Source organism: Leucoraja erinacea, chromosome 9 (genome assembly GCF_028641065.1).
Source record: "Leucoraja erinacea ecotype New England chromosome 9, Leri_hhj_1, whole genome shotgun sequence".
Classification (NCBI taxonomy): domain Eukaryota; kingdom Metazoa; phylum Chordata; class Chondrichthyes; order Rajiformes; family Rajidae; genus Leucoraja; species Leucoraja erinaceus.
The window spans coordinates 62,260,052-62,276,809 of record NC_073385.1 but is presented as its reverse complement, the minus strand read 5'-3'; the positions used below and the strand labels follow the sequence as shown (position 1 = coordinate 62,276,809).

General features: G+C 47.2%; 1 protein-coding gene and 1 long non-coding RNA gene across 2 annotated transcripts in view; one reads left to right on the top strand and one right to left on the bottom strand.

The window, feature by feature from the left end:
- Positions 1–306: 306 nt before the first annotated feature.
- LOC129700476 (uncharacterized) lies at positions 307–11,785 on the bottom strand. Its single transcript, XR_008724067.1, has 2 exons — positions 11,647–11,785; positions 307–2,003 (listed from the first exon to the last, which is right to left on the bottom strand). It is a non-coding gene; the product is annotated as an uncharacterized LOC129700476 (long non-coding RNA).
- ivd (isovaleryl-CoA dehydrogenase) overlaps positions 11,653–16,758 on the top strand; it is a 57,404-nt gene continuing 52,298 nt past the window's right edge. Inside the window, exon 1 of the mRNA XM_055640983.1 lies at positions 11,653–11,951. Within this exon, the coding sequence (XP_055496958.1) occupies positions 11,799–11,951 (153 nt within the window). The 5' untranslated portion in view covers positions 11,653–11,798. The remainder of the gene's footprint in view (positions 11,952–16,758) is intronic.

The window sequence follows — 16,758 nt, the reverse complement described above, 5'->3', positions numbered from 1 at the left end:
CGGGCAAGGCATAGGCCGGACTTAAGGCATAGGCCGGACTATGGGTGGACATGGGGATGTGACTGGACTTTGTGCCTTCCCTCATAATGGAAACCATTGTGGGGGGATGTTTTTTATGTTAAAGTTCTTTATTATTGTCATGTTTGTATTCTTTTTTTATGTGCTGCACTGGCAAGAAGAATTTCACTACACCTATGTGTGTGTGACCAATAAAATAACCTTTGAGAAAAATCAAATAGAACAAGTTGTCCTACAACTTTAGGCTGTGCACGCCACACGAAAGAAGAAGAAGGTCTAAATATACACTTCTTGTATCATCTTTAATTTGGCTTATGTTATCTTTCCAATGCAGTCTAGGCATGGAAGATTGCACCAAGCACTATTTTATCAATTGCTTCACATACCTGTGTACCGGCTCCTAACATTTATATCGCTAACAACCTGGAGGTGGTTAAATGAAATAGTAAAGCTGGATATCTTTCAAAGAACAGGAGCCTTCCAAAGCCTTTCCAAACTGCTCTGCCAAAAGCATTTGATCACATCTCCTCTATTATGTTGATGAAGGATCATATGAAAACTAACTTTGGCATTTTGTGCTTACCTTGTGATAAACCTATCACAAGAAGGAGCACAACAGATGATGATTAGTCATAGACCGCTGAGTGGAGAAAGCACATTCATGGGAGCCAGATACACAATCTTCTCTTTCCTTGCTTTCAAATGACAATGAGTGTAATTTCTAGTGAATTAATTAAGATAATGATGCCAGTGCTGAGACAATGGTCATCTGTTTGAGAAGCAAGTAAAAGTAACAATTTGTGTTTACCCTGAGACCAAGTGCATAATGCTCCCATAGATCTGGAGTTCTAATTTATGGGAACAGAATGGAAAATAAAGCACCGATGCCTCGGGAAACGCTTCTTTATAGAAATGTAGCATTGTGTTGTGGCCAGTTCTGGCAAAAAAAGCTCTTTATGCCCCTAAGCAGATGGAGCAGTGTTGCCAGCTCTGATTAGACATATTCCTGGACAATGAGTTACAATTCATCTCCCATTGTGCAACAGAAAATATTCACTTATCTTCAAATCTCCATATTACATTTTAACTCATTCGGGTGCTGCTTGAGCAATCTCCTTCAGTAAGTCACTCACTATATTCGGCACATTTTTTATATCTCTTATCCGATCATGTTTTGCCGCCTGTAATTATCAGCAGCACTATTTCAAACTGTGCCACAAGCAAACCAGTGGCTTCTCTGCTTCTGAGTCAAAAAGTGCAGAGTTCAACCGTGCTTCAAGCACACAATGGACATTAGCAGACAACAATTGTGCTGAGGAAAAAGTGGTTTGGCCTTTCATATGGTTTATGACAGTCCATCTAACCCATCAGTGGTGAAGAACAAGTGTTTAAGAGGGAACTGCAGATGCTGGAAAATCGAAGGTAGACAAAAGTGGTAGAGAAAAAGCACAACCATGCTGTTGTTTTCTAATAACAATTAAAGTCATAGAAAGAATGTTCCCATCAACACCTGAAACACTGTTCATCAGATTTCAAATCATTCACCAAGAGATTGAATGTAATGGTCGTGGTCTGACCACAACAACATATCTTCTACTTCATGTCGAAGGTACACAAAATTGCTGGAGAAACTCAGCGGGTGCAGCAGCATCTATGGAGCGAAGGAAATAGGCGACGTTTCGGGCCGAAACCCTTCTTCAGCAATTCTACTTCATGTCAATGAGTATGTTGTATGTTTTTGTTTCATCCACCACTGTTCCTTGCTAATTGACGTTCAGAACTTTTTCCAGTTCCAAATTAGCTTGTGAGAACAATCAGCTTGGGATCTTGTGCATTGACACTATACCGAAAGATCATTGCAATTTTTCAGCTCGACCACTAGATGATGCAAATGCTCCAAACGAAAGGACCCACGTGAACCAGTGGCCTGAATACATACGAAACATTTCAAAGCCGATCTACACCATTCAGCCCATGGGCCAGATCTGAAATTCAATAAGATCAAGGTTGATTATTTTTTTCTGCATTGACCTCATGTTGACTTTGATTGATTTAATGTCTAAAATTATATTAAGATCTTTAAGGCGGCATGACAGGGCTAATGGGGGTGACATAGATCATGGTGAGTGGGAAAGAGTTTGTTTAATATTAACTTGTGTCGCAATCTCTTCTCACGGACGATAATGAATTTCTGGAATTTGCTCCTGTGGAGATTTGTGGAGGTTAGATCACTATGGTTCTTTAAAGAGCTGTTGGATACATTTATTTTTTTTAAGATTGGGGAACTTAGGGCTAAAGGGAACTGGCACAGAAGAAGAGATCAGGATTGGGGAAGATCGGCCATTATCATATTGAATGAACCTAAAAGTGCCAAATAGCCTACACCTGTACTTGTTTTATTAAACTGCCTGTAATATATTCAATGATTATATATATATTCCATAGTTCTTTCAGTCATCCCTAAAAGTTAACCATTTTATACGTTCCCTCTAATTACACCCGGGTCCCATTTCCCACATCTATCTATACTATTACTAAAACTCTCATCTTGACCACTTCTGGTCAGCGTTGTATTTAAATTTGCGCAAAAATGCTACCCTATATCGCTAGGATTACTCGCCACCTTACTCACCGTTCTCCTCTGCTCCAAGCCACCAAGATTTGCTCTGGTCGGTGGAAGATTACAAAAGTTATGAAAGTTTAAAATAACGTGAGATCAGCAGATTGGTCTTCTCACCTGTCAGTCACCATGAAGGTAACGCCCCTTCCGGCACCCGCCGAGAATAAAACCCCTGAGGTGGGGCTGAGTCCGCAAGCCGTGTGGAGAAGAACGACCAGCGAAGCGACCAGCGCTCGCTGTGAGTCCCCATCGCACCCCCCAACCCCTTCCCTTCTGGGCCCCCGTGCTGGCTCCTGCCCCCTACCCCGTAATACCGCATTTTCCGCAAGGTTCTTCCCCCAGTCTTTTCTCCGGGATCTCTCCCCCCTGCCAAACACTCTCTCTCCCCCACCCCCCCCCACCCCTAACCCCCCACACCCCAACCCCCACAGCTCCCCCACACCCCTCCCCCTCCCTTCCACACATCCTTCACAACCCTCCTCCTGCCCACACACACCCCTAGCTTTCTCCCCCCCCCCCTGCTTCTTTACTGCAGCTGCGGTATGCTCTGGAGGAGCCAGCCGCGCGGGACCCAGCCCAGCCAGCACCAAGTCGGAGATAGCGCCAATGTCGTCAAACGGAAAGCGGAGATTCCCGGCAGAGGAGAATGACCAGCGAAGTGACCAGAGCCCGCTGTGAGTCCCCATCGCACCCCCAACCCATTCACCTCTGGTCCCCCTCGTTGGCTCCTGCCCCCTCCCCCGTGATATCGCATCTCCCCCATGGCTCTTCCCCTGCCTTTTCTCCGAGCTCTCTCTCCCCTTACTCCCACACCACTCCCCCCCACACCCCCCCCCCTTACACCTCTCCCCACCCGCACACCCCTCCCTTCCACACACCCCTCCCTTCCACACACCACTCCCCCCCCCCCCACGCACACCTCCCCCCACACACCCCCCCCCCAACACACACGCAACCCTCCCCTGCCCCACACACCCCTCGCCCACCTCCCCCCCCAACCCCCACTGCTCACATACCCCCCTACCCCACCCCTGCTCACACATACCCCCCTACAATCCCCCTCACCCTCCCACAACCCCTCTCTCCCACAACCCTTCCCCCCCACAACTCCTCCCTGCCCAGACACCCACACGATGCGCCCCCCCCCACATTGCCTCCTCCACAACGTCATTCACCCCGCCCCACACACCCCTCTCTTCCACACACCGCCCTCCCCTCATCCCCCCCCTTTCCCCCCCCCCCCTTCCCCCACAACCCCCCCCCCCCACAATCCCACCTCCATCCCACAGCCCCCCCTCGACAACGAAGTACTATTTTCCTTACAGTCATACAAATAATAAAAACACAAAACACAGAATATAGTAGTCCATAACACAAACATCCCCACAGCGGTACCAAAGTTCCCCACTGTGAGGGAAGAACCAAGTCCAGTCAACCTCCTCGCAGATGTTCCCCAATGTTCACCCATGGTCGTGGCCTCCCGAGCCCTCCGCAGTTGCCGCTACGGGCGGCCCAATGTTCAGGCCCTCTCGCCGGGAACGATGGAACCCCAATGGCGAAAGGTAAGACATCCTCAGCTGCCTGGACCTCTGAATCGGCCACCTCCCACCGGAGTCCGCGGCTCCCGAAGTCCACAGGCCGAGCTGGGCGGAGATTCACGCTGGCGACCCCCAACAAAGGGTCGCAGGACTCCGCGATGTTAGTCAGCGCCGCCCGCGTTGGGAGCTCCGCGAACCACAGCTCCGCGATGTTGGAACGGCGATCCCAGGTGAGGCATCGCCCGCTCCGCGATGTATCCAGCACTGCGCCACTGCTGCTGAAGCTCTGGTCGGTCCCGGTAGGAAAGGCCGCGCCAATCCAGCTGGTAGGCCGCGAGGAGGGGGGCGAGGGCGCAACTCAGATAATAGTCGCATCTTCGCCAGGAAGTGACTGAAGGACGGTTTCCCCCTTACCAGACCCTCTTCCCCCCACATAAAACACCAAAAATAAACTAAAGAACATACTTTAAACATAACAAAAAATAAAAAAAATACCAGACTGCAGGAGGAGGCAGCCAGTAACAGCGTCACCGGATGTCCTGTTTCCCATGCCTCTAAACTCAGCTGGCCCCTGTTTCTAGCGCTGCCTTTAAATATGAAATGCCAATTCCCATGCTCCTTTAAACTCACCCAGGCATGTTTTTTATTTTTCATGCTCCCGTTATGCTTCCTGAAGCTTTGTTTCCAGTGTTCCCTTCAAACACACAAGGGCCTAGTTTCCCATGTTCCTTCAAGCTCACAGGGGCCCTGATTCCTGTTGTCCCTTTAAATACACCACTGCCTATTTCCCACATTATCTTTAAACATACTGGATTTACTGGAAATATATTATTATCACTGGGTAACATCTTTTACAAAAGTGCAGTAGCGTATCAGCAGGAAAAATAGCCAAAAGTCCAGAAAACATGCCAGTTTGGTACCACCAAGTTATCAGTGCTGGATAATCTGTTTTAATATAGCATGAAAGTAGTTGTTAGGCATACATTTTCACAGAAATTTTCAATAAATAATTTGGTGTTAAATACACAAATATATAAAAAATAATTTAATGAGGTCAAGACACTTTAACCAAATCCCAAAGATAAAAATGTAATACTACGAGAAGAAAGGAGGGAGCTCTGACTCTTGCCAGAAAGTACAATCACAGCAATGAACTCTGCCCTTGGGCTTGGGCTTGGATTTTCCTTGGGTAGCTCTCTATCTCTTCTCTCTCTCTTTCCCTCTATCTTCTCCCACCCCACCCTAGTTCTCCGACTAATTTCATTGTCCTCCTGATTAATTGTACTGTTTGTATCAGTGACGTGCGGTGAGGTCAATGGCTTTGAGGAACTGGCTAGTATCAGTGGCCCGGTCCTCCCTGTATTGATCACCGCATCTCCCCGAGGAGAGAGAGGGGTGGAGCTGTGGCTGGGAGGGAGAGAGAGAGAAGGGAGGGAGCAAGAGAGAAGGGAGGGAGAGAAGCGAGAGAGAGAGAGAGAGAAGGGAGAGAGAGAGGAGAGAGAGAAGGGAGAGAGAGAGAAGGGAAGGGAGAGAGAGAGAGAGAGGAGAGAGAGAGAGAGAGGGGAGAGAGAGAGAGAAGGGAGAGAGAGAGAGAGAGAGGGAGAGAGAGAGAGAGAGAGAGGGGGAGGGAGAGAGAGAGAGAGAGAGGCAGAGAGAGAGAAAGGAGAGAGAGAATGGGGAGAGAGGGAAGGGGAGAGAGAGAAAAGGGGGGAAGAGGGAGAAGGGGAGAGAGAGAGAGAGGGGAGAGAGAGAGAGGGAGAGAGAGAGAGAGAGAGAGAGAGAGAGGAGGGAGAGAGAGAGAGGGGGGAGAGAGAGAGAGAGAGAGAGAGGGAGAGAGAGAGAGAGAAGGGAGAGAGGAACGATGGCACGTTATAACCCGTAGCCGTCCCATTCTGACCGCCGCCGAACCCCCCACTGCATCATTGTACCCTTCTTCACAGCGGCCCAGTGATGTCTCGACTCTGGCAATTCGAGGGATCTAACCGGTAACAACACTGAGAGCAGCCCCGGGCCGCCACGTTCCCCGACTCGAATCTGAGCTTGAAAAATCTCGTGATGGGTTGATGTGTCCCGCGGGCCATATTTTGGAGACTCCTGCCTTACAAGAACAACAACAAAAATGTACAGAAGTACAAAAATTGATGACTTTATTATTGTGATAAGTATAGATCTATTTTTAAAAAATCTAATAACTTTCTAATGTACCGACAAAGTCTACCTTCCTAAGGACCGTTTTTTCGCCGGGTGGCGTATCTTGCTCCGCTCTATGATCTTTGGTCAGCACCGCCCGCGGTGGAATGCAGTGCAGTGCCGCAGCTGCTGAAGCTAGTTACTGTGGAGGGAGAGTGAGATAGCTCACTGGCTCTTCCTCCACTGGGCTCAAGACACACCCCGTTGTGAGGCAGATGTGATCGCTGCCTCCCCTGGTGCTTTTTCATTGCAGTTTAATGTGAGACCAGCGAGCACAAATTTAATATCTTTATATGTGAAATATGTTACCTGAACTATGGAAGGTGAGGACATGTAATGAAGAGGTTTACACACATTACATTGGTGACATACATGGAGATAGTAACAGGCACACGCTTATTGCCTGCGCTCCATGCAGTTTCTGAGGGGTTGTGCAATTAGAGGGGAGGCTCAACTCGTCGCTGCCTCACCTCTCATCTCTCCCTGTATTTGCAACGGAGCTGCACAAATTTGGCGATTTTAACTATAAAAAATGATTAGATTCATATAGAAATGACATTTATAACAGATCAGTGGCAAAATCTTTATATTTATTATATTTTATTATTATTTTTCTTTACTTTTCTTAACAGCTATTTTCATTGGGAGTATGACAGGTGAGGCTCTGCCTCCCCTGACCGCACGTCTCTGGTTTATATGCCTTGTTGTCAGCTTCCCCTCAGCTAACAATTAACCATTCTACATTCCTTGATCGTCTGCTTTGATCTGTCGTTTTCACACCTTGCATTCTGTTTGTACCTTTAAGGTCCTGTCCCACTTGGCCATCATTTGTGCGTAATTTACGCAACATCATTTACGCGTCACGGCGCACGCGTCGTGACACGCACGTGATACGCGCATGGTGCGCATTACATGCACATGGTGCGTGATGACATAGGCAGTGACGCACGGTCGCACGCGTGGTCCCAGGATTTCGTGATGTACAAAATCTTCACGCGCCATCTGCGTGACGCGCAAATGATGGCCAAGTGGGACAGGCCCTTTACATATCTCCAGTTTCCCTCTCCCTTGACTGAAGGGTCTCGACCCAAAACATCACCCATTTCTTCTCTCCTGAAATGCTGCCTGTCTCCCCAATTACTCCAGCATTTTGAGTCTATCTGCCCTTAATACTATTGACTGCTCTCTGTGCCCACCAGATCCTGCAGCAACTGCAGCAATTAGTACAATCAGGTCAACTGACCTCTTGAGGAAATTTTATTTTGCTGAACTGGAAAGATGGCTAGTGAAAAGCACAGCAGCCTGGGAATAGCAGCAAGAGCTTCGGAGAGATCTTATTAACATGCCATTGACAAGGCAGTTGGGCAGTAGCTGCTGCCTGCCTATTAAAGCTAGGCTAATTAGCATTCCATCCTCAGCTAACGATACAATAGAACTTTATTTATCCCAGGAGGGAAATTGATCTGCCAACAGTCATAAAACTCAAAATACACAATAAATGAAATTAGAGTGGAACGGCTTGGGGGATGTGCAAAGATTGGGAAGGGGTTGGGAGGGGGGGTGGAGGGGAGTTAGTCTTGGTCTACCCCACGCCAGAAGGGGGAGGAGTTGTACAGTTTGATAGCCACAGGAAGAAAGATCTCCTGTGGCGTTCTGTCCGGCATCTTGGTGAAACCAGTCTGTTGCTGAAGATGCTCCTCAGGTTGACCAGTGTGTCATGGAGGGGGTGAGCTATATTGTCCAAGATGCTCCGCAGATTGAGGAGCATCCTCCCCACCAAGGCCACCTCCCATGAATCCAACTTCACCCCCAGGACGGAGCCAGCCTTCCTGATGAGTTTGTTAATCCTACTGGCGTCCGCGGCCTTTGCCCTGTTGCCCCAGCACACGGCAACGAAGAAGATGGCACTGGCTACCACCGATTGGTGGAACATCTGCAGCATCTTACTGCAGACGTTGTAGGAGCGGAGCCTCCTCAAAATGTACAGACGGCTCTGTCCCATGTACAGGGCCTCAGCGTTCCTGGACCAGTCCAGTTTACTGTCCAGATACACTCCAAGATATTTGTACTCCCAGGTAAACTGGTTAACATTTACAGGATGTGGATATGTGAGGACTGAGGCTGGGATGAATACTTTCACCTGGAGGGACAGCGATGATACAAAACCCTCCCATTAACTCCTCATACGCTTCAAAAATAGAGACATATGTGGGATCAGTAAGCAGTAAAACAAGCAACTTCACATTATGTGTAGGAAGGAACTGCAGCTTTTATTGTTGTTTTAGCTGAACCACGCACCTCATATGTTATTCAGGGACAGTTTCTTCCCAGCTGATGTCAGTCCACTGAATCATCCTCCACAATCAGAGAGCAGTGCTGAACTACTATCAACCTCATTGGTGATCCTTGATTGGACTTTGCTGACTTTTCCTTGCACTAAACGTTATTCCCTTATCATGTATCTGTACACTGTAAATGGCTCGATTGTAATCATGTATTGTCTTTGCACTGACTGGACAGCACGCAACAAACGCTTTTCAGTGTACCTCAGTACACGTGACAATAAACTAAAACTCTCAGTCCGAAGGGTCTGGACCGTGACCCGCTGAGTTACTCCAGCAGTTTGTGTCTGTCTTTGATGTAAATCTTATAGAAACATATAAGATTCTTAAAGGATTGGACACGCTGGATGCAGGTAGAATGTTCCCGATGTTGGGGGAGTCCAGAACCAGGGGTCACAGTTTAAGAATAAAGGGTCGGACTGAGATGAGGAAACACTTTTTCACCCAGAGAGTTGTGAATCTGTGAAATTCTCTGCCATAAAACATCTCTGGATGTTTTAAAGAGAGAGTTAGATATAGGGGGGTTGCACGTAAGGTCACTGGGTCATAGGGCTTGACGCACGGAGCCGCTCAATCCATCTGGAGGACATCCGTACCTTCCGGTATATGTTATTAATGCAGGAAACGCGTACTTTCCTACCTGTTAAAACCTGCCAAAATGTTGAATTTTTGCGCTGTACAAAATTGTGGAAGTCGGGGTAAGTGTGGGAGACATGTACCCAACTTCAGAATTCCAAAAGTGAAGCGAAATGAAGGTAAAGAGAAGCAGAACAGAAGGGACAACAACAGCTAAAGTGCTTGGCGAACATATATATATCGGAATTTAAAATATTGGGAATTATCGCGTTTGCTCACTACATTATTTGTGTTTTTTCTTGATTCCTTTGGTATCTAAAAGGTCTCAGGTGATAAATGTGGCTGCAAATTTTGCTTCAGAGGCGTTTTCTTTTTGTATGTAAAAACCCACTTGAGAACCATGGGCAATTTTAAAATTTTACAGCCAGATTTATCACTTCTGAAACTTTTTAGATGCCAAAGGAATCAAGAAAAAACACAGATAATGCCTTAGTTGATGAAATGCAGTGAGCAAATGTTCGCTAAGCACGGACAGAGAGGGCAGTTCAATGTTTGCCAAGCACTCTGGCTGTTGTTGTCCCTTCAGCTCTCGCTTCTCTCTGCCGTCATTTCTCCTCACTTTTGGAATTCTGAAGTAGGCTAAATGTCTCTCACGCTTATCCTGATTTCCAATTATTTACAGCGCAAAAATCGACAATTTCGACGGGTTTAAACGGTCCGAAAACAATGGTAAGTGCCTGCCTGCAGTTCATCGCGTGTACTCCACTTGGAGTAGCGTAGCAACAGTACGGGTCATGGGTCGTGACCCGACTGCCGTGAAACCTCCCTATAGCTCTTAGGGCTAAAGGAATCAAGGGATATGGGGAGAAAGCAGGAACGGGGTACTGATTCTGGATGGTACACAAAAATGCTGGAGAAACTCAGCGGGTGCAGCAGCATCTATGGAGCGAAGGAAATAGGCGACGTTTCAGGCCGACTAGACTTAGGTATGTTACAAAACCTACCTGAATCGTGGCTGAGCATCTGCCCTACCCCGTGTCCGCGATTTTGGCGCTGTTTAGAGGGGGCGGGTTTAAAACGCGATTTTTACTAGGCTGTTCCAATCGAAAATGTTCAGCCTAGTAAATCATTAACGGAAAATCGCTGAAAGACCCCGTCGCAAAAGGTATTATTAGTTTTTATGGCCTTGTATAATATTTATAGTAGTTTAAAAATCACTCTCTCACTCCGCAACCTCTCGCAGCCCCAGGGTTTTATAAAGCAAACAATTAAAGGTATGTACCTTATTTTTACATTAAATGGGGCTTGTAAATAACCCTGTATATAAAGTTTTCTATAGCGAGTAGTTCATTTTGGGCTCTTTATATCCCGCAGTATTTTTCTGGGCATTTGAGGGCACAAATCCAGCGCAATGTGAACGTTCTAAACCAGCGCGTTCACAGGAACCCACTAGAAAGCCGATTTAAATTGACTTTAATTTACAGCAATTGAACACTAAATTCCTTCCATTTGGCCTATAAATTGATGTAAATGAGATTTAAAAATCATGTTTTATTGTGAATTATTTGTGAATATTATTTGGACACTTGGGCTATTTAAAAATGTTAATCATTTATTAAGAAATGGATAGATGTTTAGAGCTAGTAATTGAAGTTTGAAATGAGCTACAATTGGGTAACTAACTAATTATATGCTTTAATTTCAGGTCATCCAAATAAGATTATTTTATATTTGTTTCAGAATGCTTCAATCTATGATAACTGAAAATTTCATTCAGTTCTCTTAATTTTTAAGAAGGTTATGGGCTTTTGACTGTCCTCGATCACAGCTTTTTTGTTATGTCCATAGAAAATCAATAGGGAACAAGATGCTAATTTCCGAGTATGAAAATGGCCATAACTTTTTTATTACTTGAGATATGAAAGTGAATTAGGTGTCAAATTAAACTTATTGTTATGCTTTATCTGATGGGATAAATTGCAGACTTGATTTTTTTAAATCTCAAAATTTTGTAACATTGCTACCTATAGCTCTTAGGGCTAAAGGAATCAAGAGGTATGGGGAGAAAGCAGGAACGGGGTACTGATTCTGGAGGGTACACAAAAATGCTGGAGAAACTCAGCGGGTGCAGCAGCATCTATGGAGCGAAGGAAATAGGCAACGTTTCGGGCCGACTAGACTGATTCTGGATGATCTGCCATGATCTTATTGAATGGCGGTGCTGGCTCGAAGGGCCGAATGGCCTACTCCTTCCTGCACGTATTTTCTATTTCTAAATACTGTAAATAGCTGTTTCTGTAAACTGCAAATCAGCATTTGCATTTGGTCCCTGCTGCTCTCCCCCTCCCAAGGCAGGACTCACCGGCCGCGCATCGGGCCTTGCTCGCCGCGTCTCCATGGCAACCCGCTGCCGGAAGGGACGGCGAGGCGGGCCCAGCCGCCGGAAGTGCGCACCCACGCTGGGCCCTGTTGAACCTCCCCCTCTGTCCGCGGTCCCCGTCTCTGCCTCTGACCATGGCCGCTCTCCGGGCCCTCCGTGGGCCGTTCCTGACACTCAGGCGATGGCCGCAGCCCGCCACCCGGGCGCTCGGGCCCGGCCACAAGTACATGAGCAGCCTGCCTGCTATCGATGATGTGGTGAACGGGCTGACGGAGGAGCAGCGACAGGTAAACCAGTCACCAGCACCAGAGGCAGAGAGAGATCAATAACCAACCGCTCGTTAACCCAAGGGCCAAAGATACTAGCGGTCTTCGCCAAGGACTAGGAACCAGAGATTAGCGACAAGTAGCTCCTCACCAAACCTGTTTTCCCCTCTGGTGGGAATGTCAAAGACGGTTTCAAGGTGAAAGTTTAAAGCAGCTGTGCTGGCCAAGGGTTTAACCCAGCGATGGTGGGTGCCTTCACTGCTGGGAGTGGTGGAGGCAGACACAATGTGGTGTTTAAGAGCCTTTTAAATAGAAACATAGAAAATAGCTGCAGGAGTTGGCCATTCGGCCCTTCGAGCCTGCACCGCCGTTCAATATGATCATGGCTGATCATCCAACTCAGTACCCTATTCCTGCCTTCTCTCCATACCCCCTGATCCCTTTAGCCACAAGGGCCACATCTAACTCCCTCATAAATATAGCCAATGAACTGGCCTCAACTACCTTCTGTGGCAGAGAATTCCAGAGATTCACCATTCTCTGTGTGAAAAAAGTTTTCCTCATCTTGGTCCTAAAAGATTTCCCCCTTATCCTTAAACTATGACCCCTGGTTCTGGACTTCCCCAACATCGGGAACAATCTTCCTGCATCTAGCCTGTCCAACCCCTTAAGAATTTTGTAAGTTTCTATAAGATCCCCCCTCAATCTTCTAAATTCTAGCAAGTACAAACCGAGTCTATCCAGTCTTTCTTCATATGAAAGTCCTGACATCCCAGGAATCAGTCTGGTGAACCTTCTCTGTACTCCCTCTATGGCAAGAATGTCTTTCCTCAGATTAGGAGACCAAAACTGTATGCAATACTCCAGGTGTGGTCTCACCAATACCCTGTACAACTGCAGTAGAACCTCCCTGCTCCTATACTCAAATCCTTTTGCTATGAATGCTAACATACCATTCGCCTTCTTCACTGCCTGCTACACCTGCATGCCTATTTTTAATGACTGGTGTACCATGACACCCAGGTCTCGTTGCATCTCCCCCTTTCCTAATCGGCCACCATTCAGATAATAATCTACTTTCCCGTTTTTGCCACCAAAGTGGATAACCTCACATTTATCCACATTGTACTGCATCTGCCATGCATTTGCCCACTCACCCAGCCTATCCAAGTCACCTTGCAGCCTCCTAGCATCCTCCTCACAGCTAACACTGACCCCCAGCTTCGTGTCATCCGCAAACTTGGAGATGTTGCATTCAATTCCCTCGTCCAAATCATTAATATATATCGTAAATAGCTGGGGTCCCAGAACTGAGCCTTGCGGTACCCCACTAGTCACTGCCTGCCATTGTGAAAAGGACCCGTTCACTCCAACTCTTTGCTTCCTGTCTGCCAACCAGTTCTCTATCCACATCAATACTGAACCCCCAATACCATGTGCTTTAAGTAGGCATATGGTATCCAGCGAATGGAGGTATATGGATCTTGTGCGACAAAAGAGATTACTGATGTTGAGAGCCAGGTTGTTGTGCTGGCACCATTTGGCCAGTCGGTCGATCACACTTCTATAATCTGATTTGTCCCCATCTGTGATTCGTCCAAACACAGTGGTGTCGTCGGCGAACTTGATGATGGAGTTCGCACTATGACCGGCTACGCAGTCATGGGTACAGAGTGAGTAAAGCAGGGGGCTGAGCACGCAGCCTTGAGGTGCTCCTGTACTAATTGTTACTGAGGATGAAGTGATTCCTCCAATTCAAACAGACTGTGGTCTGTAGATGAGGAAGTCGAGGATCCAATTGCAGAGGAATGCGCAGAGGCCCAGTTCCGTGAACTTGGTAACCAACTTGGAAGGGATGATGGTATTAAACGCCGAGCTGTAGTCTGTAAACAACAACCTGACGTAGGTGTTTTTATTGTCCAAGTGGTTCAATGCGGAGTGGAGAGCCAGTGAAATTGCATCCTCTGTTGACCTGTCGTGGCGGTATGCGAACTGTAGTTGGTCGAGGTTCTTGTCGAGTTGAAGTTGATGTGCACCATAACCAACCTTTCAAAGCACTTCTTCACCACAGACGTTAGCGCCACTGGTCGATAGTCATTGAGGCATGTCACATTACTCTTCTTGGGCACCGGTTGATGCCCTTGATGCCCTCTTAAAACAGGTGGGAACCTCAGCCCTCAGAAATGAGAGGTTGAAAATGTCTGTATAAACTCCCGCCAGTTGGTCTGCTCAGGTCTTGAGAACTCGACCAGGTATACCATCAGGTCCAGGCGCTTTCCGAGGGTTCACCCCCTGAACGATCTTCTGACGTCGGCCTCTGACTGTGACTAACACCGTCGGGGCGAATAAGAGCTCGGGAAGGCACATCAGTGTTCTCCCTATCGAACCGTGCGGAGAACGCATTGAGCTCGTCAGGGAGTGATGCATCGCTGTCGTTTGAGCCGCCTCCTGATTTCGCCTTGTAGGAGGTGATGGCATTCAAGCCCTGCCACAGTAGCCGAACATCCGTCTCATCCTCCAGCTTAGAGCAGAAGTCCCTTTTGGCCTTTTTGATGACCTTACCAAGGTTGTATCTGGACTTCTTATAGATCTCTGCATTGCCAGATCTGAATGAGACCTGCATCGTCAGAAGAATGCAGATCTCATGGTTCATCCAAGGCTTCTGGTTAGGAACCACTCGGAAGGTTTTTGTTGGAACACAGTCCTCCACACATTGCTTGCGAACAATTATTATGGAGGATGTTTTATCATCTATCCTCACTGATTGTGGCCTCTGGTTACGAAATCAAGGGTCCAGTTGTAGAGAAGGATGCTGGCTCCTCGATCCAGGAGTTTGGAGATAGGTTTGACTGGCATTGTGGTGTTGAGGGCAGATCTATAGTCAATAAATAGGAGTATGTAGGTGTCCTTGTTATGTGGATGTTCTAAGCATGTGTAAGACTAGGGAGATGGTGTCTGCCATGGTCCTGGTGTGGTGGTAAGCAGATCAAGGATGTCTGGAAAGTTGGATTTCTTAATGGTGAATGTCAAAGCCACCGGACAGTAGTCAACAAGTCCGACGATGGAGACCAGAGCAAACAACCAGAAACAACCAAGTGGCCAGTCACTATCAATGATTGACCAGGAGCTAACTGAACATTGCAACTAAGAGCAAACAAGCAACTACATAGAATATAATATAACTTTTTCCACACAGAGAGTGGCGAGTGTATGGAACAAGCTGCCAGAGGGCGTAGTTGAGGCTGGGACTATCCTATTGTTTGAGAAACAGTTAGACAGGTACATGGATAGGACAGGTTTGAAGGGTTATGGCATGAAGAAGGCATAGACAAATAAATGGCCTCACAATAGATCTCAATCACAGGGCTCTAAATTAACAGTTGCCCGGGTGCCAATGGCCACCTAACGTCCCGCTGGGCATCCAAAAAGTTGTGTCATTTTGCCCGGCTTGGCAAGCACCCGGGCCACCTACCATTCAACTCTGAGTCGGCCCCCCTCTCTATCTCTCTCTCTCTCTCTCTCTCTGTCATTCTCCGTCTCCGCCCGCCGTTGGGTCTCTGCTCTCCGCTCGCTCCTCATCCGCCGGCACGGCCAGCCACCTTGCGCATGCTCACTGCCACGGCCAGCACATCCTCCCCCTGCACATGCGCACAACCACGACCAGCACATCATCGGCCGCCCTGCACATGCGCACTGCCACTGCCCGCCGCCATTGCTGTCCGTTCGCCACCTCGCCGCGACCGCTGAAAACCAGCGCAGAATTACTCCCTGGAGCTGGAGGAACTTCCTGGAGAAACTCTTGCTTCTGGTTTCCTGGTCCTCCAAAAATATTCTAAATGGAATTTAAAGTGGAGGTAGTGGAGGGTCCATATCCAAACTCCAAACTCTGAACAATAACAGCCTATTGCATTTTATCTGATATTTATTGTGTATATATATGGTCTAAGGTATATAAACACACTGAACTTTTATCCCCTGTTCTGTATTATGTTTACATATTCTGTTGTGCTGCAGCAAGCAAGAATTTCATTGTCCTATCTGGGACACATGGCAATAAAACTCTCTTGACTCTTGACTCGGACTTAAGCAAAAAAGGGTTCTTGGGGAAAAAAGAGTTACCTTAAATGTAGTTGCGTCTGGTTGCGTAACTATGGTAGGGTGAAGACTATTCCATGTTTTAATTGTGCGGGGGATCTCCATGGAGCAGCCAGCAACTCTGGATAGACAAAATTGGGTGACGTTTTGGGTAGAGACCCTCCTTTAGACTCCCTCTGGTTTTAGTGTTTTTAGTTTAATTTAAAGATTCAGCATGGAAACAGGCCCTTCGGCCCACCGAGTTCACGCTGCTCACCCCTGCACTAGTTCTATCCCACACATTAGTGACGCAAGTCAAGAGTGTTTTATTCATAAGAGACACACGCACACACACATGCAATTTCCCTCCTGGGATTAATAAAGTTCTATTGTATAGTATCGTGTGTGTAGGAAGGAACTGCAGATGCTGGTTTAAACTGAAGATGACACAAAAAGCTGGAGTAACTCAACAGGTCAGACAGAATCTCTGGACAAATGGAAAATATTAAGTTTTGGGTAGGGTCTGAAAAAGGTTCCGACACGCCTTTGGAATGTGGAAGGGAACAAGAGCACCCAGAGAAAACCCATGCGATCAAAGGGAAAAGGAGCAAACTCCATACAGACAGCATCCATATTCAGGATCAATTCCGGGTCTCTGGCACTTTTAGGCAGCAATTTTATGGCCAATGTACTGCCCCATAGTCTTGAACTGAATTAAAGCATACAGTAGCTGTAAAGGGGGACATAGCGTCAC